The sequence below is a fragment of the Grus americana genome, chromosome 23 (genome assembly GCF_028858705.1).
Source record: "Grus americana isolate bGruAme1 chromosome 23, bGruAme1.mat, whole genome shotgun sequence".
Taxonomy (NCBI): domain Eukaryota; kingdom Metazoa; phylum Chordata; class Aves; order Gruiformes; family Gruidae; genus Grus; species Grus americana.
The window spans coordinates 8,316,901-8,344,234 of record NC_072874.1 but is presented as its reverse complement, the minus strand read 5'-3'; the positions used below and the strand labels follow the sequence as shown (position 1 = coordinate 8,344,234).

Sequence of the window (27,334 nt, the reverse complement as noted above, 5' to 3'; positions counted from 1 at the left end):
GGGGACAGGAGCCCGCCCCGCACCCCGCGGCTCCTGAAGGAAGGCCGCCCCAGCCTGCCTGCCCTGCCCTCTCCTCTCTGCGGCGGGGCTCCGTGCACCGGCGGAGGGGCCCCGCGGCAGCAGAGGCCAGGTGACACGGCAGCCCGACACCATACCGTGGCGGTCTCGCCGCTGCCCGTCCCCCACAGCCAGAGCCACCGCCTCCCCGTCCGCCTCCCTTGAGGGCCCGGCCCGGCCCCGCACTTCCCGCGGCTCCTCCGGGCGCCAGGCGGCGCCGCAGCGCGGGCGGCGGAAGGAAGCGCGGGAGCGGCGCGGAGCCATGGCGCTGCCCGGCGAGGTGTGGGCAGAGCTGCCGGCCGAGAAGCGCATCTTCTGCTCCGTGCTGCTCTTCTCCTGGGCTGTCTACCTCTGGGAGGCTTTTCTGGCGCATCGGCAGGTCGGCGGGGGCTCCGGCGGGGACAGGTGCTATCGGGCCGGGGGCTGTGCCGGGCCCGGCCCGGCCTCACGTGGGGGGCGGCGGGCTCGGCGCGGAGCGGCGCAGCCCCACGCCGGGGCCGGGGCCGAGCGGCGCGGGGGGCCGGCTTAGTCTGTCGCCTGCCTGAGGAGGGTTTGGCCCTGTCTCGGCCGAGGCGGCGGGGCAGGGGCGCGGTGTCAGCCCTGCTCGCTCGCGACCTGTAGGTGGAAGTGGTTTGCTGCCGGCAGGCTGTGAGAGCGGTCTGACAGGGAAAGGACTTGCTGTGTTCGTCTGCGTACCCCGTGTGGGGGTTCAGAGCCGGATGGTAAAGCTCTCGGCAGCTCTGCCGACCGGGGTCCTGCCCCGCTCGGTGCCTGTGTCGGCTCACACTTGCCCTTGCTCTGGAGCACAGCTCATCTGTGGACCGGCCGCACTCCCTCAGATGAACCCTGCTTGTTTTAGCGGGATGGTGGGGACACTCACTGAGTTCATAGAAGGATCTGAAAAGTGCAGGTGGGGTGGGGTAACCAGCAGCCCAGCACCCACCCAGCAGCTTGGTACTCCTCCCCCAGGACAGGTGAGAGAGCAAGAAGAGCAAAAATGAGAAAACTCATGGGTCAAAGTAAAAACAGTTTAATAAGTGAAGGGAAGAGGGGAAGAAAAGCCCATATGGACTGCAAAGGCAATCTCTCACCACCTCCCACAAGCAGGCCGATGCCTGGCCAGTCTCCAGGTAACAGCCACCTTGGAATTCAAACCCTCTTCCCTCCTCCCTTCTTCTCTCTCTACTTCAGCTTTTATTGCTGAGTATAACATTATACAGCATGGAATATCCCTTTGGTCAGCTCAGGTCAGCTGTCCTGGCTGTGTTGCCTTCCAGCCTCTTGTCCACCCCCAGCCTGCTTGCTGGGGAAGAGAGAGAAAGAAAGCCTTGACACTCTGAGGCAGTAGCTAGAACACTGGTGTGTTATCAGCACTGCTTTGGCCACAAATGTAAAGCATACCACTGTGCAGATAGCTATGAAAAAATTAACTTTGTCTGAGCCAGACCAAGCACAGCTGGGAATAATGCTGCTGGGAGGGCAGGAAGCAATGCTGTATACTGGTGAGCCATTCCATCAGCTAAGCCATCACTGAGACTGCCAGCCCAATACCGCAGTCAGAGGAAGAATGTATTTTGAAGGGACAAAGGGTAGAAGCTTTTCCTTTGAGAAAGGATAAATATAACAAAACAAGATAAGGCAGTGGATGGAATAAAGACTTCTGGTCTTCAAAAGTTTTAAAGTGTTGAGTTCTCTATTGAAAATGAAATAGCATCTCATTTATGCAGCTGCATCAGATATGTTTTCTGATGAAGTTGCATGATTTGCATGGGTGGATCTGGTGTTTAATTTTAAACTCTGCTTATTTGTTATTGTTGTGCACCAAGTCATATCCTGTGGAAAAATGAGTTTGTGTCATCTTTATATAGTGACTATATTGGAAATAAATTACTAAGTAGGCAACTCAATTTCTGGTTATAACATAATAATTATGCTTCAGCTTTATATTTGGAAATTGATAGAAAACATGAATTTAGGAATATTTGTTATTTTGTGAATTTGCTTTTTTATAAGCTTTCTGGGGTAATCCCTTGGGATCATATTATGTGTAACTTTTAAATCTTATTTATCTCCTTAAAAATATTGGATGTATACTTGAAGTTTCTTTTTCAATTTTTCAGAGACGGGTGTATAGAACAACAACACATGTACCATGGGAATTAGGACAGATCATGGATTCAGAAACATTTGAAAAATCTCGTCTCTATCAGCTGGACAAAAGTACTTTCAGCTTTTGGTCAGGCCTGTACTCAGAGGTTGAGGGCACTGTAAGTACCTGAGCTGATCTAGCATTCATATGATTCTTTTCGTGTACTTAAACTGTGAAATACTTTGATTCTTAGTGATCCTGTGCGGCTGCACTGTTGGCATTCTGACATGTCAAAACCTGAAATTTTAAAGGTCTAGGATTCTTGTTTGTGGCTGTATTTGCCATATAAAAAGAGGAATTATTCAGACAGCACATAACTTCTGTATGCAGTGCTGAGTCATACTGCACAACTACAACTTAGATTATTATGTTTTAGTGGCACAGCTGACCTATTATGGTTTCCACTGCCAACTAATTAAGCAACATTAGAATTATTTTAAATTGTTACAAATACAGACCTTTTTCTGTGTTTGGAGGGATGCAACTACTTTCATTTTTAGATAAAATTTAAGTAGAAGGTAGAAAGAAAAACCTGTGAGAACAGGAGGAGTACCAATGGATACTTCTTAAGTATAAGAACAATTACACTGGGCAATTAATGTTCGCATATATGAAAAAACAGAGTCATTGAGTTAGAACAGAGTATTTACATGTGTGATCTACAAACAGTCTTAAGAGAAACCTTTTCTGACTTACTGCTGAAATGCACTGCTCATCAGCAGCCCAACTGGGTCATAAAGGAATCCTGAAATGCCTGGCATTGCAAAATATAATTATGAGTATAATCTACTACATGATGAACTTAAGGAAGCAAAAAGGTCAATTATAAACTATAATGAAAATAATAGTGTAAGTCATGTAACTGCACAACTATGGTGCGAAACCAGTACTTAAGAATTGTGACCCCTCTTAAATTTTGCATTTCCTGATCTCTTTTGTGCAGCCTAACCTGTACATTGTTTCATTTTGTATGAACTTCTAAAAATGTTATACATGTCAGTATAGCTGATACTCTTCCTGTAGGGCTTTTTGATATAGTAAGTAGAACTCAAGACAATTTTCACGTGAATTTGAAAAGCTTCTGTGGTTTTGACTGGCTTTAGAGGCAGTATTTCATTTGAAAAATGAAGCTATCCTCCAACAGTGGATTAGTAGACAAAGCGAGATGGTACAACCTAGCAAGTGCAACAAAACAGAAGGTTCTGAAGTTTTATCTTGATTTCAAGAGCTTTAGCCAAAACAACTTCCCTTGTTTTTAAGGAAAATATATGTATACAATATTGGAATGAACCTCTTTTGCCACTGAATTTGGTGCCCTGCTAAACAGAGAGCCATATCAGGAGTCTGTGCATATCTTCACCCGGACCAACTATTGTTAAGGTCCCCCACAACATTCTAGCTGCTAAATTGGAGAGATATGGGTTTGACAGAGGGACTGCAAGATGGATAAAGAACTGGCTGGATGGCTGCATCCAAAGAGTTATAGCCAATGGCTCAGTGTTCTAGCGGAAACCAGTGGTGTCCCTCAAGGGTCCATACTGGCATGAATACTATTTAATATCTTCATCAACAACATAGACAGTGGGCCTGAATGCACTCTAAGCAAGTTTGCCGATGACATCAAGCTGTGTGGTGCAGTTGATACACAAGAGGGAAGGGATGCCATCCAGGGTGATCTCAACAGGCTTGAGGAGTGGGCCTGTGCAAACTTCATGAAGTTCAACAAGGCCAAGTGCAAGATCCTGCAGCTTGTTTGGGGCAGTCCCCAGTATCAGTACAAACCGGGGGATGAATTGATTGAGAGCAACCCTGTGGAGAAGGACTTAGGGGTACTGGTGGATGAAAAAATGGATATGAGCCATCAATGTGCACTTGCAGCCCAGAAAGCCCATATGCTGGGCTGCATTACCAGAAGTATAGCCAGCACCTTGAGGGAGGGGATTCTGCCCCTCTACTCTGCTCTCATAAGACCCCACCTGGACTACTGCATTCGCCTCTGGGGTCCCCAGGACAAGAACGACATGGACCTGTCAGAGCAGGTCCGAAGGAGGCCACAAAAATGGTCAGTGGGCTGGAGCAGCTGTCCAGTGAAGACAGGCTGAGAGAGTTGGGGTTGTTCAGCCTGGAGAAGAAAAGGCTCCAGGGAGACCTTCTTGTGGCCTTTCAATACTTAAAGGAGGTTTATAAAAAAGATGGAGAGAGACTGTTTACCAGGGCCTGTAGTGACAGGACAAGGGGCAATGGTTTCAAACTGAAAGAGGGTAGGTTTAGATTGGACATAAGGAAAAATTTTTTTGTGGTGAGGCACTGGCATAGGTTGCCCAGAGAAGTTGTGGATGCCCTATCATTGGAAGTGTTCAAGGCCAGGTTGGATGGGGCTTTGGGCAACCTGGTCTAGTGAAAGATGTCCCTGCCCATGGCAGGGGGGGTTGGACCAGATGATCTTTAAGGTCCCTTCCAACGCAATCCATTCTGTGATTGTGCCTTTGCTTTCTCTCATGACCTTTTCTTTCTGTTCTGTCTCTGTTTCTGTAATAACAGGTCCACAATGATTTTGGCAGCTGATGGATCTGTTAAATTACTGCATCCAGTTGTCTTCCACAGCTGAGGCACAAAACCCAAAGTATGCTGGTGCTTCCTAAGCAGCAGTCAAAACCAGTTACCAAGTCAAGCATCTTAGCTTATATGTTGTTCCACTGTTTCAACTGTGATGGTGATAGACAGCTGGGAAGCAGTTGTGTCTCAAACTGCTGCTGCTGTTATCAAATTGATTGCAGTGCTCTGCTTTTTGTGTTGCAGTGACACTGATGAACATAAGCCAAGGAAAAAACACGGAATATGTAAGTTAAAGCTCGCAGTTAATTAATTGAGCGCTGGTCTCAGAGCAGTCAGCTGAGATACCATATGCCCATATTCTACTAGTATCATCAGTTGTTTTCATCTTCTGAACAAGAAGTTAGTGTTCCTACTTGGACTTGATGGGTTGTAGTCTTGGGATTCTGTATCCCAGAACTTCATGACTTTGGGATTGGGAGTGAGCTGTCCCAGGAGGGTTGCTAATGGACCTGCAAGCTCTTAGATTTCCAAGCTTTGCCTGCATTCGCAGATTTACTACAGAGGTTGCAGAGCTTTGTGGAAGCAAGGTAACACTTGCAAGTCCAGTGGCTCCTACATCTCATTTCTTCATTATGACTCCATTAATAGAAGTTTTATTTAGCTAGAGCTAAATAATCTACAATCATATAGTATCACTGATACCCAGTCACCCCTGCAGCAGAGTTTCTTCATTGAGTTCTGTAGATTGTTTTACATCTCTTGGTGCTGGGCATTGGCTGGGCACTTCCTTCTTTGCAGCATTGCCATGGACTTTTGAAAGGCTGCCATTTGTAGGATTTCCTTAATGAATTTTATGTTAAAGTCACAAAATTTGTGTTTGTGGTTGAGCACTCAAATCCCATTTGGAGTGATGTTAAGGGAAGTATATCATGGTCAGCTGTGAGCTTTGGAAGATCTCCATAGCTGGTCCTCTCTGCTGCCCTTGTGTTTAGAATTCCTGTCCTTTAAAATTGTGTTCCTTGTTAACACACTTCTTATCTTCCCTTTTGTTCCTGCAAAGGGAAAGTTACACTTGAATGGAAATTCCACCTCCAACCCCCCCAATCCATTGTCATCCCAGGGCAAGAGGTTTTTTTTGGAAAATTGAGAGTTGGAAAACATTCTTATGGTGCCTTTATTTGGTATGTTTAAAAGATCAGAAAAAAACCCTAGGTAGTAGCACTTTCCCACCTGCACTAACTGGTCTAAAAAAATAGACAATCTTGGAGGCATATAAAGCTGCTTCGGGTCGGTAATGTCCACTCTACACTGAAAAGATAATACAAGCTTGAAATAAAGTTCAGAGCTGAATTAACAGCTGGGAGCACTTTGAGTGATAAAGCAGTCATTACCTTTGTAGTATTCCAAATGGGATAGACAACGAGGGTGATGATTGGTTTTTGAGACAATAGCTTGTGAAACATTGAGAACTTCCAGCTGTTTACCGTGGACTTAGCAGAGACACTGAGTATCCAGCTCATGCTGATCTTCTTCTGTCTGCTGCTTCTAACACCTCTAGACTTGATTATGCGTCTTCTTAAATTGTACTGAAGTCTGCTGGCTTCACTTCAGACTTAAAGAAAAGGTTCTGTTTCTGAAAAAACCTGCCTGCTTGTTCCACTTGCTGTGATCAACCTAATAATAAAAAGACATAATGTACAAACCTTTTCCTACATACCTTCTCTCTGTCATGGCTGCAGCATATTTCCTAACAGGGAAAATACCTCTGGTCTGAAGGCTGCGGCAATGGTATGGTTGTACTCAGGCCATTATTGCTCGTTAGATTTCAAACAGCTACTTCATGCATTCGTCATTCCTGAGGCAAATTCTATGAAATTCAAAAGGGCTCAGTGCTGGATCCTGCACTTGGGTCACAACAACCCCAGGCGACCCTACAGGCTTGAGGAAGAGTGGCTGGAAAGCTGCCTGGTGGAAAATGACCTGGGTGTGTTGGTTGACAGTCGCCTGAATATGAGGTGGCCAAGAAGGCCAACAGAAATGGTGTGGGCAGCACGACTGAGGAAGTGATCGTCCCCCTGTGCTCTTTGCAGTGGTGAGACCACACTTTGAATACTGTGTTCAGTTTTGGGCCCCTCACTATAAGAAGGACACTGAGGTGCTGGAGCATGTCCAAAGAAGAGCAATGAAGCTGGTGAAGGGTCTAGAGAAGAAGTCTTATGAGGAGCAGCTGAGAGAACTGAGGTTGTTCCTGGTTCTCTAGCCTGGAGAAAAGGAGGCTGAGGGGAGATCTCATCACAACTACCTGAAAGGAGGTTGTAGCCAGGTGGGTGTTGGGGGTCTCTTTTTCCCAAGTAACAAGTGATAGGATGAGAGGAAATGGCCTCAAGTTGTGCCAGGGGAGGTTTAGACTGGATTCTTCACTGAAAGGGCTATCAAGCATTGGAACAGGCTGCTCAGGGAAGTGGTTTAGTCACCATCCCTGGAGGTATTGAAAAGAGGTGTAGATGTGGCACTTAGGGACATGATTTAGTGGTGGACTTGATAGTGTTAAGATAACACTTGGACTTGATGATCTTAAAGGTCTTTTCCAACCTTAATGATTCTATGATTCTGTTCTAAAAATAAGCTGATACCCCTGATGTGTAAGGTACATGCAGGTTCTTGTCTACACGTATGTGATGATGAGTTATTGCTCCTTTCTGTGATGTTGAGCTGCATCTTCCGTTTCTCAGAATCTGTCCTGGGATTATCAGATTCCAGCAGAGCTAAACTGAGGTAGCTGCTACTGTCTGGGTTTGCCACTTCCTTAGAGCATAAACTGCATCCTTTATTGGCTTTGGGAACTGCCTGAACTTCAAAGAGGCTGTTGTGGCCAAAGTCGATGAAATTGCATGACAGTGTCGCAACATTTTGCTTTTAGTAGGTAGAAGTATGATTCATTAACTTAGCAAGTTAATTGAAGGGGAGATGCTGTGTTAGACCTGCTCTCTACTCCTGTAAAGTAAAAATGAACCACTGCCAAATATTCCAGGCTTTCTTTATGCACTGCTAAGATCAGAGGCGGACAAAAAGTCTAATTCTAAAACTTTTCTCATTCACCCTTAAAAGGTCCTTGTCATGCTGAAATTTTAGTAGAATAAGATGACAATCTGTTTCATATTGCCTCTGTGGTATGTGTTTTTGTTTTCAAGATGATTCTTCTCTGTGGAGGAATTCCTTTTCTCTGGAATGTGTCTGGTCAGATCTCTGGTCGTGCTGGGTTTGGACCAGAATATGAGGTAAGCAGTCTTCAAATTTTAGTGAAAACTTCTGGTCCATGACCTGTACTATTATAAAAATTTTTATTTTTAAGCTTGCATTTAGTTAAAGTGGGTTTTAGCTACAGGTACAATGTAGTAAAAAGATATTTTCTGGTGAACAATTGTGAATCATTGGATTAGGTGAGTCTGAGAACTGATAACAGTATGTGACTTTTAAATTAGCTTACTAATTAAAATAGCCTTGTATGTTAAAAATATACAAGTCTCAAAGCTACTTGAGTCAAATGAGGTGGTGGGTTGGGGTTTTGGGGGCTTTTTGTTTGGGTGTTGTCTTTTTACTAATCCTAGATATGATCTTCCTGCACAGTAAAAGGGTAAGAAATTTGAGGCTACTGCTTATGTTGTCTTTGTGCTGTGCTGAGGCAACTATGCAAATTCTTGTCACAAATCCTTAGCTTTTATTTAAATCTGTTTCAACAGTATATTTTTTTTTCTGTCTTTAACATAGTAAGCTATTCCAGTGATCATCACAAACATGTTATTTTTCTGAATTTATCTAGCTTCATCACTGACATAAAATCCATTTTTAACACCTGGAATATTAATTTTAGTACAGGTCAGTAAATATCAGTTTGGGTTTTGTTGGGGTTTTTTTGTTTTTGGTGTTTTTTTGGTTTTTTTTTTTTTAGATTGTTCAGTCATTGGTATTTCTGCTGCTTGCAACACTCTTCAGTGCAGTGACTGGTCTCCCGTGGAGTTTATATAACACATTCGTCATAGAAGAGAAACATGGCTTCAATCAACAGGTATTGTAGCTAGCACTTATACTGACCTAACTTCTTCAGTAGGTTTTGGTTGGTTAGATGAACTGGTATGTCCGTATCTGTGCCAAAGATCATTAGTTTTAGGAACATTTCTACTTGCGTTGCATAAAAATAAGACCAATGACAGTTTGTGACTGTTGCAGAAGTACCCATGCTGCACCACAATGTCTCTGCATGAGCCTGTGCCTCTAAGCAAAGAGAAATGTGTATTCTAGCAGTAGAATAAAGAACATTTCATACATCAGCTGTTCATTTTTGGATCAACTAGTCTGCCCTTCATATGCCCTTCCTGAAAAGTCTGGATCACTGCTTTACAGGAGCACTGAACAGATAAAACCAAGAAATTTCTTTCATCCTCATTTTGTTTTGCTTATTGATTTCTTGTATCAGCCTTTACTAAATTAGATAATTCAGCTCTTCATTTGTACTTCTGTTAGGTACTCAGTATGAGGCCTGGCTTTTTTAATTTCTCTCACCAACTTAGTTTAAGCTGTTTTGTTATCAGTTTCTCTGGAGATCAGATTTTCTTTTTGGGAGGGACCTCAATCTGGGACACATCATTAGCAATTTCATGCCAGAGCATAAGATTTCTTTTCTGCTTTTGGACCCAGATAGTGTTGCCTACAGTACTTTCTGTTCCAAGTCTACAAGGCCACACCTTGAGCACTGTTTTCAGTTTTGGGCTCCTCACTACAAGAAGGACACTGAGGTGCTGGAGCGTGTCCAAAGAAGGGCAGTGAAGCTGGTGAAGGGTCTAGAGCACAAGTCCTGTGAGAGGCAGCTGAGGGAACTGGGCTTTTTTAGTCTGGAGAAGAGGAGGCTGAGGGGAGACCTCATCACTCTCTACAACTACCTGAAAGGAGGTTGTAGCCAGGTGGGTGTTGGTCTCTTTTCCCAAGTAACAAGTGATAGGATGAGAGGAAATGGCCTCAAGTTGTGCCAGGGGAGGTTTAGATTGGAGATCAGGAAAAATTTCTTCACTGAAAGGGTTGTCAATCACTGGAACAGGCTGCCCAGGGAAGTGGTTGAGTCACCATCCCTGGAGGTATTGAAAAGACGTGTAGATGTGGGTGCTTAGGGACATAGTTTAGTGGTGGACTTGGCAGTGCTGGGTTAACAGTTGGACTTGATGATCTTAAAGGTCTTTTCCAACCTACACGATTCTATGATTTCATAGTTCCAGAGCATGAGTCAAGCAATCTTTTCATCTATTTGATGTATTCTGTTTGTTCTCTGGCTATCACTTCGGTTCCGTAGTCTTCAAAAATTGTAAGGGCTGGCAAAGTCCTAATTCTTGCAACGTGCTTATGCCCTGGCCTAACCTAGACATCCTTTTGGCATTTAGAATCCTTAAATACGCATGAAAAGCCATCTTACACTGTCGTCGCTCATGTCAGTCCTGAGTAGTCACATCAGGCCTGCACTTTGATTGTTTCTCCTACCTTAGTGAGGAGTAAGTTCCATCTTGGTGTCAGATCTGCAAGCCCTTTATGTCCAGGACACAAAAGTCCAAAGACTGTCAGTACTGGGACTTGTAAAGCACTAGAATTAGAGCAAACTGGCAGACTGGGTGGAAAGCTTGACTTGATCAGGCCCTACCTCTGTGCAGAAGAAGCAGAGGGTCAAATACTGAACTTAGCAGCATGGGCTTCTTTAAAACTGTCTTGAGAGCTTGCAGAATCCATGTGGTTTCTTTGAATGCTTTGGTGAGGAGGATTCTGGACATATCCTTTGAACATTTTCTTCTTGGAGCTGTGCTCTCTGGGTACTTCATTGTTGTCAATGCAAGCATTGTGCCTAATCAAATGAGAAAAGGAAAAATTGGCACTGATAGCTGTGGGTGTTGTTAAGTGCTTGACTGAGCTACCTGTATGATGTCTTTTACAAGGGTTTTTTTTTTCACTGCAGTGGTCTTCATGCCAGGAACTGAAGGCTGAGTCCAGCTCCAATCCAATTTGAGATATCAAATGTCTTACAAACACACTCAAATCGTCGTCTTCCATTTCAGACTGATGGGCTAGGTCCTTTGAATGAGCCAAATTCACTCTTGGTACCAGTCCAGACTTTGGAATTTCTAGTAATGATTCTCAAATGATCTTCAGATAGACTGTTTCATCCATGGCAGTGGCTTGCTGAAAATGAGGAATTTTCTTTCCAGACAAGTTCCATATCTTTAACGTAGTGTGAGCTTTTTAATACAACCTTGTTGGGAAGGATCTTTACATAATAACCCCTTCACTTTTGTGCCTTGCAGATAGCTGTAAGTACTGAAGTAGCAATTCCCGAAAGAGCTAGTTGGTTGTCTAATCATGTTGCAGAGTCACTAGATCAGATTCATTCAGGTAGAGGTCTTTGAAATTTCTATTACTTCTATTAAAGTTATGCTGATTTTAAAACCTGAGACAGCTACACGAGTAGTAGCTGTATGTCAGTGGAAGCTTGGAGTAAAATGCCTAATGTGTATCTAAAAATCTTTAATGGGACTTCTATATATTTCCAGTTAAGACAATCAGCTTAGTGGTAACTCAAATTTAAGATGAATGGAGGCAACTGTTCAAAGACAAAATATTTTACAGTAGCTATGTTACTTTCAGAGTTTCCTATTCTCTAAAAATCCCGTAATGTCTAGGATATAGATTGGTAACAGAATTAAGGCACAGATAAGCTTAAATTTTTCTTTCCTCCTTTAATGAAGTATATATGTGCAACACAAAATAAGGGTTTGGGTCCGATCTTACTAAGGAAGTGCTTCTGCATGGATTTGGAGTTTGTGTGGATGTAAAAGCTACAGCTACCAGGAGAGGAGGTGAAAAGGTTCTTCCACCTTTTCTTAACTGACTCTGATTTCCTTATCACATTGGTATTGCTGTTTAGCAATTTGTCTTTTTTTGTTTCTGTGCATCCACTGAAGGGATCAGTTCATTAATCACTGTGGCACATCAATATTTACATTAAAAATATCACTGATATGCTTTCTTTACAGACGCTGGGATTTTTTTTTAAGGATGCTATCAAGAAGTTTATCGTGACTCAATGTATTCTGTTGCCAGTGACATCCCTTCTGCTTTACATTATTAAAATAGGGGGAGACTACTTCTTCATCTATGCCTGGCTCTTCACATTAGTTGTTTCCTTGGTGAGTACGAGAATATGGATTTCTTCCAAATGCTAGCATGGCATAAACTGAAAAGGATAACTGAAAGGAAATGGAGAAAAATCTCCTGGGAATTTTAGTGCCTACAAACTTTAACAGTGTGTCTTCCTACTTATTCAGGAATAATAGCTCATACTAATTGTCCACATTAATGTGATATATTTTATTATTTAATATTGGAGTATCTTCATCAATTGAAAAATAAGTATTCAAAAAGCTTTCGAATAGACACTGGAAATACAGCACTATGTGGTGATAGGTTTTCCTTTTTCTTAAATATAGAAAGGGCACAAGGACAACTGCCAGCAGTTTGGCAAGATAAGGCAGAATGTGCTTTGGTCAGTAATGTTTCCATTGGGCTTTTCTTACAGGTTGTCAAGCACCAATTCTCAATTGCATTGCTTTGTACTGAGATGAGTAGCAAATTTCCATTTTGGGTTCTGCTTATATAGCTGCTTTTATACACTGAATTAATTGGTAACTGACATTTTTAGGGCTTATATTAAAAGGCTCTTTTTGTGTACCTCATAAGGATTTTATGTTTTCTATTGTTACTATAAGCTCCGATGTCTGTATTTTTAATTTCTATTTCAACATAGTGCTCTACTGTCTTTTTGCTCAATATACTAATCATTGCTCACCCAAGGAAGAAATTACAGAAATACTGTTGTATATATTAATTCAATTATAGATTAAAAGAGCACCTTAGCAAGTAAAAGAATTATTACATTTCAGTAATGTAGTAAAGCCTGCCATGTTAGCAATGGGTCAATAAATCCCTAATTCTTGTGACAAGTTCAGACTTTCTGGTTGAACTTCAGTTCATTATCAAGAATGTTTTTAGGAATACCTGGGGTAGGAAATCATGATTGTTTTCTTTCTCGAGCTTCCCTTTCATGACTTAAGTAAATGTTGCTTTTTATTTTTTTCTTTTCCTTCTCTCCACTGCTTCTAGATTCAGATCACTTTTATAGCTTTCTTGGACTTTGAATTTGTCAGCTTCCTTTCTAAATCACAGGCATTGGCTGGCCACATTTGTACAAAAATGTGATCGTAATGCTACATGGGAGGTCACTGCAATTAATGCAGGAAAATCTGATTTCACACTTAGTCAATGCAGCTATGGGATATGTTTCTCAGGCATGGCAACATGAAAGTTTAAATCATGACTGCGAAGTCTTTTCATAACCCTGTTTTTATGGGATACAGATCTTATCTGAATTGTATTTGTTGCTTACTTGAATTTTTGCTTCATTGATGCCTAACATGTAACTGAAGTAAAACTTGTGTGAATTAGTGAATTTCTGTGTAACCACTAATTCTGGCGTAGTGCAGTTACTAGCAATGTGTTTCTGAGGAATTCGATGACAATAGTATAGTGGCAGAAGTACCCCACTTATGTGGTAAGTCTAGCATACAATTATTTTGAGTTCTTTCAAGCTTTTTTTGTTTATTGGCTTAATTTTATTTATACTTTTATATAAATAAAATATATATTTTATATTGTATTTATAATTTGTACAGTGTTTCCTGTTGTTTTGTTGTGCTGGCTCCTGCTCTCTGTAGTTCAGATGTCCTTATGCTCTGATATCTTCCCTTTTTTTTCCCCTCTGAATGTATTCTGAAAAGTCTGAAAAGTGTTAGGTCTCAGAAATGTCAGTTCACATGTATTGAAATGACTGTTACAGAAAGATTTGTGCAGACTCTGATAAGTACTGCTTAAGGAAATGTTCTTTTTCTTTCAAGCTTTGTTCAGCAGTATACTCTTAAATCACAATTCAGCATTTGAGCTACTGCTCTGTCAACTTGAGTGAAACAGTCCATACTTGCAGATTAGTCTAGTGTAGCCTTATTATTTGCAAAATTGGGGAGATATTAGTTCCTCGTGTGATATCCAGTTCATATTTTAAGTCTTTAGTCTTAAAGGCTTTAAAGACTTGCTTTTTCAAAGAAGGATTAAGCTGAAATTTTAAAAAAAAATGGTAGTTTCAAGATTGAGAGAAGGTACAGGATTTTCTGAAATGGCCTGCCCTCATTTATACACCAAAAGTGAAAAATTTTTTCCTTAGCTTCCTTTATACCAGTCATTGACTGCTTTTATTCTTGCCATCTTTTCTTTAAAACATATATAGTAAAACATGTTGCATGATCTCATATGAGCACCTTCTGAATGTCCATTTTATAGTCTTTATCAAGCAAGTTTAGTAGAAAGAAGAGATGTAGGCAAGTAGTACCTGACACTAAATTTAAAGGTGGGAACCAGAACATATTCAGCTGATACCACCTTTCTTTCTCTGTCACTTTCATATCACAAACTAGTATTTTATTTTTGCTTTGCCTGCCCCTTCTAATTGAGCTGTCCATGTAGATTCTTTTTCCTAAACAAGGGTTGGCTTATATTTTACACAACAAAAACTAGAAAATAAAATGTGTTGCGTCAGAGCTACAGGCTTCTGTACTGGATCTGTACTGAAAGATTACGTGGCAAGACATAATAATAGCAAAAAAAAGAGTGGTGCTCTCCTTTCCCCCCCCCCCTTTTTTTTTTCCCCTGAGGATTAAGTCCATGTCCAGACAACTGGTGATTTTTTCAGGTGTCTTGGAATGTCACTGCAGCTTTACTGGGTATTGATCATGGTTTGAGGCCTTAAGGTGTGGGTTTGAACAGTCTTTGACATGCAAAGTAACCTTAAGAGATGTTAGATTTACCCTTTAGAGTTCTCTTTAGGGAAAAATTCCACATTCCATAACTCTGTCTTCATAGTTAGAGTGGCATCCTTTTACCAGTCTGTTATGCCTGCTGATACCAAAGGATTACACAAAGATCAGAGATAAAAACTTAAAATTAGTCCACACATACTACATGGCCTGAGACACTTGTCTGGACTGAAACAGCTGATTTCTGCTCTATAAAATACCCTTCTACACTTGCTATAAAATATCTGCAGAGGTTTAAACCCTTGTCTTAACAGTTACAGTAATGAAAATAAATTTTATTTTCTAGTGGTGTTTCATATTGATGTCTTCACATGCTATGACTTTGGAAAAGTCAGTTTCCCTAGTTTTAGATTTCATTGGACTTTTTCAACAGTGCAGATACAAAAGTCAAGGTACTTGTTTACAGTGGGAAAAAAAGCTGTCAAGATAACTTCGAAGTTAATGTTGATGTCCATTTGCATCTCATGTCCTGTTCCTTTTTTGCTAACTAGAACTTAAATTTTTTTCCAGTCCTTTTCTTTAGTATAAATAAATAAAAATCACTTAGTGAAGGTCCAGAGTGTGAGGGAAGGGCATTCAGCTTTCCTGCCCATCGCGGTGTTATTCCAGTCCTGGCTTTCTCATCTGGGCTGCCAGTTTGAAGAGATGCAGGTGCATTGTAGGTTTTTTTGGGACATGGCTGTTAATCGTTGTGGACCAGATGCATCAGGCAGTTTGTTAGCCCTGCGTACAACTGGGAGAAGGGGAATTAAATAGGGGACATGAAATTTCTTGCTTATTTTATACCATGGCTTTGCAAGTTAGCAGGAATTTGAAGAAGCAGGACTATCTCCTGGTTCAGTCGGCTCTGCTGCTGAAAACTTCAGAGCTTTCCAGTATCAGTGAAGTGGGTGAAAGTGATGGCCTGTCACTGATAAGACCACTCTCCCAGCTGTTGTAGTGGCTTTATGTTTTGCAGTTTGATGAACTGTCAGAGCAAAAGCACTGTTTATACTAATTCTGCTGAGGACTGTAGATTGTAGATTAACCTGCACCCAGCCCTATCTTGCTGTTGCCCATTGGACTGTCAACAGACTAAGTAGTTGTCTTTGTAGATAGGATGACCCATAGAGAGCCTTGCTATAGATCACACTTCAATACAGGACTCTTCTTTATCAAGTGTTTTTTCTGAAATTGTACCCTCTTTTTGTACTTACTCATGCTCCACCTTTAGTACTGAACACACATTTGTATGCCATGTTTTTAATATCCATATGTGTTTGCAGGTGCTTGTTACAATCTATGCAGATTATATCGCACCTTTGTTTGATAAATTCATTCCACTTCCTGAGGGAGAGCTCAAGCAACAAATTGAAACAATGGCAAAGAGCATTGACTTCCCATTGACTAAGGTGTATGTTGTTGAAGGTGAGATTTTTTTAAATAAAAAGACTTTGTCATTTTGAATTTGTGTATTTTTAGCTTTGATTGTGGATGCTGTAGTAGGGCAGTTGCTTATATTCCTCAGCTATTTTAATACTTGTCAATGGCTGTACCATTTTCCTTTTTTAGCCCTGAAGTCAGAAAAGTAAAGCTGAAAGTACAGCCTTAACTCGGGATCTTGTTGGAAGCATTGCCTTGGCTCTGTGGAATATAAATACATATCACAGTCAGAAATAGAAGCAGCAATCAAGATTCCAATTTTAGAACTTTAAACCAGAGGGGAAGGGTATTTTCTCTCTTTTCTAATCACAGTTTAGCCATTGTCTCAAAATCCTTGGAGAAACAGTTGAAAAAGTTATGAAAAGTAAAAACACCTATTATTTCCTTCTTGGAGTGTTCACATGGACAGTTTCTTATGGTATGGCTGGATGGACTCATACCTTCTACTTGAGACTGTTATTTTTTTCACTTTGTAGTAATGAATTTCTCATCCTCTCTTCTTAGGTCATGGAATATAACATGGAGCATGCCAGCTGCCATGTCACTTTCTCTCCACTTCCATGTTCATGGAGTACATTACTGTTTGACATTTCCACTGTTACTCATTTTGCTCCCTTCTGAACTTGATTTCAGGGACTTTCCCAGAGTTTGTTTTTGTTTTCTGCCCTACCTGTGAGGATCAGAGGTGTTTTTATTGCCTTGCTGAAAGCAGTATGAGATGGCATAAAGAGCTGAAATGATATAATTTTGCTGTGAGAGGGTGATGATATCTGTAATTCATCTCTTCATCTTCTCCTTATCTGTTTCTAATATCTTAATCCTTAACTGTTTTGAATCATATTTATTGGCATATTGAAAGAATTCTAAATGTATTCGTCTCAAGTCCTTTGCCAGGAAGGCAGCACATGTTCTATGCAGATTGCTCTTTGCACTCTGAACCTGAAATTGCAATAGAAATTGCTTTTCTTCTGGATATTAGATCTCCACATGACTGCTGTTATGATTTTAGTGATTTTAGTGAGTACATGTTACAGATGAAAAAAATTCTCTATTGGAGTCAGTAAATGAGATCATCATTACTTAGATCGTTTTAAAATATGCTTCAACCTGCAAACTCATTTGCTTGAGTTTGTCTTCTGTTCATCTGGGAACTTTGAGAATTCCTTCAGAAGAATCTGTTCTGTGTAATATTGTGTAGTCTTTAGCGATGGGATTATTCGGATCATGGTCTTTAATGTAAATTTTCCCCATCAGGTTCTAAGCGTTCATCTCATAGCAATGCTTATTTCTATGGATTCTTCAAGAATAAGCGGATAGTACTCTTTGACACCCTCCTGGAGGATTATTCTGCATTGAACAAAGAGCCAGCAGAAGGAGAAGATGGTGAGAATGAAGAGACAAAGTCCAAAACCAAAGTGAGTTCATCTTTGTTTTTCATCATGTTATTTCTTGGTGAGATAGAATCATAGAACGTTTGGGTTGAAAGGGACCTTAAAGCCCATCTAGTTCCAACCCCCTGCTATAAGCAGGGACAGCCTCCACTAGACCAGGTTGCCCAAAGCCCCATCCAACCTGGCCTTGAACACTTCCAGGGATGGGGCATCCACAACCTCTCTGGGCAACCTGTGCCAGGGCCTCACCACCTTCACAGGGAAGAATTTCTTCCTAATATCTAATCTAAATCTACCCTCCTTCAGCTTAAGGCCATTCCCCCTCATCCTATCACAGTGTGTACATGCCCTTGTAAAGAGTCCCTCTCCAGCTTTCCTGTAGGCCCCTTTAGGTACTGGAAGGTGCCGTAAGGTCCTCCTGGAGCCTTCCCTTCTCCAGGCTGAACAACCCCAACTCTCTCAGCCTGTCTTCATAGGAGAACTGCTCCGGCCCTCTGATTCTCTTTGTGGCTCTCCTCTGGACTTGCTCCAGCAGGTCCATGTCTGTCTTGTCCTGGGGACCCCAGAGCTGGAGACATTACTCCAGGTCAGGTCTCATGAGAGCAGAATAGAGGGGCAGAATCCCTTCCCTTGACCTGCTGGTCACACTGCTGGTGATGCAGCCCAGGACATGGTTGGCTTTTTGGGCAGTTAAGCACACATTGCCAGGTCATGCTGAGCTTTTCATACAATCAACACGCCAAAGTCCTCCTCCGCAGGGCTGCTCTCAATCCATTCTCCACCCAGCCTGTAGATGTGTTTGGGATTGCCCTGACCCGTGTGCAGGACCTTGCACTTGGCTTTGTTGAACTTCATGCGGTTTGCACAGGCCCGCCTCTCAAGCCTGTCAAGGTCCCTCTGGATGGCATCCCTTCCCTCCAGCACGATGACCGCACCACACAGCTTGGTGTCGTCGGCAAACTCGCTGAGGGTGTACTCGATCCCACTGCCCGTGTCACTGACAAAGATGTTAAACAGTGCTGGTCCAATACCGACCACTGAGGAACACCAGTCATCACTGTTCTCCACTTGGACGTTGAGCCGTTGACCACAATTCTTTGAGTGTGACCATCCAGCCAATTCCTTATCCACCAAGTGGTGCATTCGTCAAATCCATGTCTCTAAACTGGAGAGACAAGGATGTCAAATGCTTTGCAGAAGTCCAGGTCGATGACGTCTGTCACGCTTCCCTTATCTACTAACGCTGTAACCCTGTCATAGAAGGCGGCCACCAAATTTGTCAGGCACCATTTGCCCTTAGTGAAGCCATGCTGGCTGTCACCAATCACCTCCTCATTTTCCATGTGCCCGAGCATAGTTTCCAGGAGCATCTGCTTCATGATCTGCTCCATGATCTTGCTGGGCACAGAGGTGAGACTGACCAGCCTGTAGTTCCCTGGGTCTTCCTTTTTCCCTTTTTAAAAATGGGGGTTACGTTTCCCCTTTTCCAGTCAGTGGGAGCTTCACCAGACTGCCACGACTTCTCAAATATGATGGAGAGTGGCTTAGCCACTTCATCCGCCAGTTCCCTCAGGACCCACGGATGCAGCTGATCAGGTCCCATGGGCTTGTACACCTTCAGGTTCCTCAGATGGTCTCAAACCTGATCTTCTCCTACAGTGGGTGGTTCTTCGTTCTCCCAGTCCCTGCCTTTGCCTTCTGCGACTTGGGTGATGTGGCTGGAACCCTTGCCAGTGAAGACTGAGGCAAAAAAGTCATTGAGTACCTCAGCCTTCTCCATATCCTGGGTAACCAAGTCTCTCCCATATCATTCTGGAGGGGGCCCACATTTTCCCTACTCTTCCTTTTATCACTGACGTACCTATGGAAGCTTTTCTTGTTGCTTTTGACATCCCTGGCCACATTTAATTCTGTCAGGACTTTAGCTCTCCTAACCTGATCCCTGGCTGCTTGGACAGTTCCTCTGTATTCCTCCCACACTACCTGCCCTTGCTTCCAGCCTCTCTCTGTAGGCTTCCTTTTTTTGTTTGACCTTGTCCAGGAGCTCCTTGTTCATCCATGCAAGCCTCGGGGCATTTCTGCCTGACTTCCTCTTTGTTGGGATGCATTGCTCCTGAGCTTGGAGGAGGGGATCCTTGAATTCTAGCCAGCTGTCTTGGGCCCCTCCTCCCTCCAGGGCTTTGTCCCATGGAACTCTACCAAGCAGATGCCTGAAGAGGCCAAAGTCTGCTCTCCTGAAGCCCAGGGTAGTGAGCTTGCTGTGCGCCCTCCTCGCTGCCCTGAGGATCTTGAACTCCACCATTTCACGGTCCTTGCAGCCAAGGCTGCCCTTGAGCTTCACATTCCCCACCAGACCCTCCTTGGTGGTGAGAACAAGGTCCAGCATGGCACCTCTCCTCGTTGGCTCCTCTTTCACTTGGAGAAGGAAGTTATGATCAATGCATTCCAGGAACCTCCTGGATTGCTTGTGCCCTGCTGTGTTGCCCTTCCAACAGATATCCGGGTGGCTGAATTCCCCCATGAGGACCAGGGCTTGTGAACACGAGGCTACTCCTATCTGTCTATAGAGGGCCTCATCCGCTCGGTCTCCCTGGTCAGGTGGCCTGTAGCAGACCCCTGCTATAATGTTCCCTGTCCCTGCGCTCCCTTTAAGCCTGACCCGTAAGCGCTCGGTTGGATCCTCCTCCATCCCCAGGTGGAGCTCCATGCACTCCAGGTTGTTATTGAAATAGAGGGCAACACCCCTCCTCCTCTCCCCTGCCTGTCCTTCCTAAAAAGCCTGTATCCTTCCACCGCAGCACTCCAGTCATACCAGCCATCCCACCACGTCTCCATAATGCAAATAAGGTAGCCCTGCAGGCGTGAACACATCTCTAACTCCTCTTGTTTATTCCTCATGTTAAGTGCATTTCCATAGAGGCATTTAAGTTGGGCCCCCGTGAAGCTGACTGACTGGCTGGAGTGGCTGGAATTCCTTTGAGGTACTTTACCTGTGTTTCCCTGATGGTTCCTTTTACCTCAAGAGCCCCTGGCTCATCTCTGTAAGACTTCAAGTGTGCTGCAGTGTATCCAGCGCAAGGGCCCTTGCTGGCACCCCGTCCCTCTGTCCTTGGCATCTCATCCCACAGTTTGTTACTCGCAAGCCTGATATTATCCCCCTCCCCCCTCAAGCCTAGTTTAAAGCTCTGTCAATGAGCCCTGCTAGCTCCTGGGCAAAGACCCTTTTTCCCCTTTGAGAAAGGTGAATCCAGTCTGATGCCAGCATGCCTGGTGCTGTGTAGGCCATCCCATTATTGAAAAACCCAAAATTGTGGCGGTGGCATCAGCCAAGATATTCCCTTGTGTTTTCTTAACGTATTTTAAAGGTCCTGACTGAGATACTAAAACCCCAAACCTAAGGATTTCAACACTAATTGGAATTTCTGAGGCTGTGTGAGTGGTGCAGATAGCACCAAAGAGACTGTAGAAATCCACAGTCTCTTTAAAAAAACGTTGGTTCCCTGCATGTAAAAAAATACGCCTTCCTTGTAATTGTTTGAATAAGGGACTCATTCAGGGTCATGTTCCTTCTCTTGAGACTGCCACACTGAAGCTTCCCTTTGAAGGAAATGCTTCTGACTATCAGTGTGTCATTTGCGTGCCTTTTACTACATGTAAGAATTTTGGTGCAAGAGGCATGCAGGTATGCATGCACATACAGATTCCACATGTGCATCCTCTCCTGCCCTGGTCAGGAACAGGATGATGGCCTTTCATTGTCCTTCTCATTGACGTGCAGCTGCACATCAAGAGTCTGCTGTAACAGTTTTTGAGGCTTCAGGAGAGTGTAGAGATGGTTAAAACTAATGGAATACTTTCTGAAGAACCTGGAGAAGTAATTCTGAGAAGAATGAATTGCCTCATGCAGCCTAGGGTTAGGCCAACATATAGATTGTTGTCCAGTCCAGCTTCTGTTTCTTGTAACTGTGTTGGTGGTAGAATTCTCTCCGTCCGTGGTTTGGTATGGCATACTGCAGAAGTGAGTCATGAGAGCAGGGGATTTTGAGCTCACCTGCTATGGTCACAATTTGTTCCATTTCAACAGGTTCTTCAGCTATGTTCTCAGGTACACAAGCACACATACTTGCTTCTGACTTGCTAATGTGCCTTTGAAGGTACAGATGTCCATCTCTCCTAATGATAGCTTTAAGGCATGTTGTAACATTCGTTGCAGGGAACAGGGATGTTGTCATTTGTTTTTAAAGGAACAATAGTGGAGGGAGGCTACACGTTGAGTGTTGAAGGAAGTAGGGACAGGACTTTGCTCTCAATTCTCTGTTGAAAGTCTGTAGCTCTGAATGTCTGCTTTCATTGTAACACCTCTTCTTAAGTAGATAACCAGGATGAGATCAAGGGATGGTAGGAGAGAGTTTGGAAGGCAAATCTTCCAGCGTTCCTCCAGGTTTGCATAGGCATGTCTGCATACATAGAAATAAGAGAACACCACCTCATGGTAGAAATCTTGTTGAACTTAAAAGTTTATTTTTTTGTAAGTACCTTCTTGAAAAAAGGCTCAATAAGAAATTACGTATGTGTATTTGCTGGTAGAAGGGAATGGCCTGCTCTGGGGACACTTAAGTGACTGAGGAAAAAACTAAGTAAGAAATTTACTCAGTTGTATTTAGTCATACCTGATATTACTTCTGCTTTGTTATTCCCTCAGAATAAGAAACAAGGATGTAAAAATGAAGAAGTTCTGGCTGTACTTGGTCATGAATTGGGTCACTGGAAACTAGGTCACACTGTCAAAAATATTATCATCAGCCAGGTAAGTTATGATAAAGTGGTGGATTTCCTAGAGCATTCTGTAATTATTGCTGTTTCCAAATGCCTGCTTCCAGATCTGTAACTGTACATTTGCACAATATACTTATGCTCTGCAACAGAAAGTTGGTTTGTTTTTTTTCTTTGCTGTATCTACAGTGAACATGCACTAGCCTTTCTGTCCCCTCCTTCCTCCATCTGGTTGGTAGAAAGCATCTAAGAAAGCATGTCTGCTGCCATTTTAATCTATCTCAGTAGCCTTCTGAAGTTGGGACACTTTTTTCCTTGCTCTGTAACTCTTCTTCCTTGTCTGTTTGAATCTCAGGGCCTTCTCTGGAGGTCTATTTCCATCCCTGTGGTAGGGATAAGATTGGAGGTATCCTGTCTCCCTGCCTGCATTTTTTTTAGGTGTTTGTCATTATCTCTGAGAAAGCTCTGTGTCTGAGAGTTTCTATCAGTCTTGTTCCTAGGAGGGCTGAGAAGGAATGTGATTGAGGATTACGAAATCTGACACAGGAGGACGTTCTAGTTTATATGGTATTCTCATACCTTGTGCATTGATTATTGGTAAATAACATTATTGTGCCATTCTTGGTGCATGCCCAAATGGGGATGAACATTGGGCAATCTTTAGAGATTGCTTCAATCTTGCCTTTAAAAGGAGCCCGATGGTATGTTTACTCATGGATATGCCTCTGGACATTGCACAATACAAGGGAATTCCTCCCCCAAACCTTTTCTTCAAATTCTTCTATTTGCAAGGCACAGCTATGTTACCTTCTGTTAAAATACTATCAACAGTCTACTATATGCTTTGGTGTGTAGATCTATCTTGTTCCAGGTATCCTTCACCCTTCTTTTCTCCAAGTTCCCAGCCTTTTTATTTTTGTTTCTCTTAGCTGCCTTCCTATGCACCTTCCGTAACTCCATCATGTCTTTCTTGAGATGCATGCACCATTCAGGAATGCTGTTCCATTCTTTTTCTAAGGCTATTCACAAGCTTTTCAGGCTGTAACCACCACTATCAAGCTCCTGTTTAAGAAAATCTCTGTCTTTCTGTTTTCACACTGGCTTTTTCTTATCCATGCAACTGAAAACTTCAGTGTGGTCCTTCTTGCTTTCTGCTTTAAGGCAATAACCTTCCAACTTCTGACATCAGCATTGATCCATACTAACTAGCAACTATTACGATTCTTTTGCCGCTCTGCTAACTCATGTAACTTTTGTCTTTGGATCCACTTTCTAGATACTATTATTTTGCTGCAATAGGTAGATTTTATCTTCACTTCCAGAACACAAATTCTTCTGCAATGTCTTCTATTTTTTCTGTTGATTGTTTGCTGTCACAGCTATCCCTCTTTTTTCTGTCCTGTGTGTTTCAATAACAAACAATGTTCTGGAACCTTCCACATTAATCTAAAAAGACTAAACAGCCACTTGAATGGATTGAAAAGGTATTAATCGCCTTCTCTAGAAAACTTGGTAAGGCATGGTCCTGCCTCTTGCCTCTGAAAAGCCAGGCAAGCACAGTGGAAGCATAGACTGTTACCAGGAATAGAAGTATGACATAGCACAGACACATTTTGTTTGGTTTTAAACTTTTTGAAACGTATGCTTAATTCCAAGGAAATGGATTCTACCCTGTACTCCCTCCTCACTTATCTTGTCTTCTTGCATTTTCATCTTCCTTCACTAAGACTTTTTTTAGCTCACTGACAGATAATAAGTGTTTCTTTACTGTATGCATTTACAGAAAGGAGGTAAAGGCCAGCTATTTTGGGTTTTTTTCAGTGGTGTTTCTTTGCAAATCTGTTATATGAATAGGCCATGTTTTAGACGTAGATGAAAAACTCGTCTTAATCAAGAGTGTTGTTTCCTTTCTCTAGATGAATTCCTTCCTCTGCTTCTTCTTGTTTGCTGTGTTAATTGGTCGAAAAGAACTCTTTGCTGCATTTGGTTTCTATGACACCCAGCCTACGCTGATAGGCTTGATGATTATTTTCCAGTTCATTTTTTCACCTTACAATGAGGTAAATTGTTTTCAAGACATAGATGCTGAAGTATTATCCTATTATAATAATGATTTTTATTTTGACTAGGGGGGAAAGTTTTCAGTTTCTAGGGGCTCTTGTCTGGTATCTCATTTTAATAAGTAGGCTTAGTGCTCCGCATTGGGTAGGACTCCCTGTGTCGCAGTGTGCCCAGGTGGCCAAGAAGGCAAACAGCATCCTGGTTTGTATCAGGAATAGTGTGGCCATCAGGAGTAGGGGTGTGATTGTGCCCCTGTACTCAGCACTGGTGAGGCTGTACCTTGAGTGCTGTGTTCACTTTTGGGCCCCTCACTACAAGAAGGACATTGAGGTGCTGGAGCATGTCCAGAGAAGGGCAATGAAGCTGGTCAAGGGACTGGAGCACAAGTCTTATGAGGAGCGGCTGAGGGAACTGTGGTTGTTTAGTCTGGAGAAAAGGAGGCTGAGGGAAGACCTTATTGCTCTCTACAACTACCTCAAAGGAGGTTGTACTGAGGTGAGTGGTGGTCTCTTCTCCCAAGTAACTAGTGAAAGGACAAGAGGAAATGGTCTCAAGTTGTGCCGGGGAGGTTTAGATTGGAGATTCTGAGAAATTTCTTCATCAAAAGGATGGTCAAGCATTGGAACAGGCTGCCCAGAGAGGTGGTGGAGTCACTGTGGAGGTGTTCAAAAAATGTGTAGACGTGGCACTTCGGGGCATGGTTTAGTAGATATGGTGGTGTTGGGTCGACGGTTGGACTTGATGATCTTAGAGGTCTTTTCCAACCTTAAAGATTCTATGATTCTAAGTGTGGCCTGGATAAACCTTAGTGAGATCATTCTACAGCCAGAGTGATGTGTGGGATGTGGGAAGAAAGATACAGTAGTATTTACTGATACTGTAAGGAACTTGCAGATAGCTGAATTTTAAAATAATTTTTAATGTATTTCTCTCCACAGGTTCTTTCATTTTGTTTGACTGTATTAAGCCGACGATTTGAGTTTCAAGCAGATGCATTTGCCAAGGAACTTGGGAAGGCTAAAGACCTATATTCTGCTTTGATCAAGCTAAACAAAGATAATTTAGGATTTCCTGTTTCTGACTGGATCTTTTCAATGTGGCATTACTCCCATCCGCCTCTTTTAGAAAGACTTCAGGCCTTGAGAGATGCAAAGCAAGAGTGACAGGAATCATTGTTGGTTCAGAGACAGTGCTTCCATCTCAGAAGCAGAGTTCAGAGCTGCTTTTTAATTTCTTTTTTAAAATGGATAATGCCAATTAAGTGCAGTGTTAACAGCACCACAGATCTGAGAATCCTGAAACAGGTATTAAATTATAAATGACTCTTTAAAACAAAAACAAAACTGTGGAATTTAATTTAGAAAAAGTACTGAGTGAAGACCTTCCCCCCCACACACACACACTGGCTTATATCTCCATATCATAGTATAGACTTGTAAAGGGAGGAAAACAAAAGTAAAGCTTCAAAGCACCTAGTTCTTCAGTTTGTGTATGCTTTTGATCCTTTTCCCATTCTCAGTATTCTGTGAACCCTCCCAGTCTCAACCCTCTTCACAGTGAAGAGGGTTTGCGTGACTTGATTTCTTATATAATAGTACTTATACTTGCCAGTCACTGTTTTGTGTTTTAAAAAACTGAATGCAAGTACAGGCCTTTCTCCTGGATTTATGTCTGTCATAATTGAAAATGCTACTTAATAAAACCACCTTTCTCTGAAGTGTGGGAAGAAGGATGAATTACAGCTGAGGAAATGGACCATGGCTTCCTTGAAAATGAGCACTCGGTATTTAGTAGTATTATAATGGCATTAGGCTCCTCCTCCACGGTGCTGCTGGGGGTGTGGAAGGATGTTACAGAGAATCAGAACAGGACCCACATATTAGAGAAAGTTGCTAATTCTCTGTTCTTCTCCCTTTTGCCTGTGAGTGGAATGGTTAACAGCTTTTCCACACCTCATTTCCTCCATTTCTGTTGTCCTTTGCCTAAATATTTTGTTTATATGGAAGTGTCCGGTTGCTCAGACAGTGTATCAGAGCCAAACTTCCATTCTGAGGGGGTTTGTCCTCCACTCCATGGAGGGTATTCCATTAATGTGAATCCAGGTGAACTAGAAGTGCTGAAATACTTCAAAAATATTCCTCATGGTTGTTCTGATGTGATTAGCCCAAGACACAGTTTGTTCATACAGGTTAGTGAAGGACAAACTGAATAATTGTGGAAATGGTTTCTGCATTGATTATCTCACATTTTTCTGATAAAAGGTGGAATTAATTTTACTTTTGTTGAAATAAAGACAAAAGTTAAATATAAGTTTGTATGTGCCATACAAGTGTTTTGGACCAGACTGAATGCACATACTTCATATAAAAATCAGATTTTATATCTGCAGTAAATTAAAAAGTACTGTCTAACTCTGTACTGAGAGAGAAGTCATTGAAGCAAATTCTCATTGTTTCAGATGTCAGGGTATTCTCAGAGACTTTACTGTTAGCTTAAATTTGCTTTTCTTATCCTAGGGAAAAATGCCTTATGAGATGATGGGCATGATGATGTCTCAGGTGCAACAAGATACAAGAAGTTGCTGGAAGCCCTTTTTATGCCTTATTCTAATGGTGTTTATACCCTAGCAAATATGAAGCTAAACCATAGATATGGACTTAGGAGACAGTTTTACAAATATGGGGAGCCTATATTTGTCATGTTAACTGCATTTAATAAATGGCCCTTAAAAATAAAAGGATTAACTCGAATCTGTCAATTCAGAAGAGTAAATAAATGTGTCCGGTTTTGAGTTTGAGATGTCGGTTGGTGTAAACCTATGGAACACATATTAAATGTGCTCTGAGAAGACCATTTGTCTCACCCATTAGGTTAAACATACTCAAAAATTAATTTTGTGGCTATTTCAGAAATTTGGCTAAACACACACAAAAGGAAAGTGGGATAATGAAGGAAACGCCAGTTCCTAT

At 42.3% G+C, this 27,334-nt stretch overlaps 1 protein-coding gene across 1 annotated transcript; it reads left to right on the top strand.

Moving 5' to 3' along the window:
* ZMPSTE24 (zinc metallopeptidase STE24) lies at window positions 1-27,102 on the top strand. Its single transcript, XM_054802563.1, has 10 exons — window positions 1-436; window positions 2,178-2,324; window positions 7,954-8,040; window positions 8,712-8,828; window positions 11,830-11,982; window positions 15,984-16,125; window positions 17,395-17,555; window positions 22,234-22,338; window positions 24,221-24,364; window positions 25,304-27,102. The coding sequence occupies exons 1-10, from the start codon at window positions 320-322 to the stop codon at window positions 25,526-25,528; spliced, it is 1,398 nt and encodes a 465-aa protein (XP_054658538.1). The 5' UTR covers window positions 1-319; the 3' UTR covers window positions 25,529-27,102.
* The last annotated feature ends 232 nt before the right edge of the window (window positions 27,103-27,334 follow it).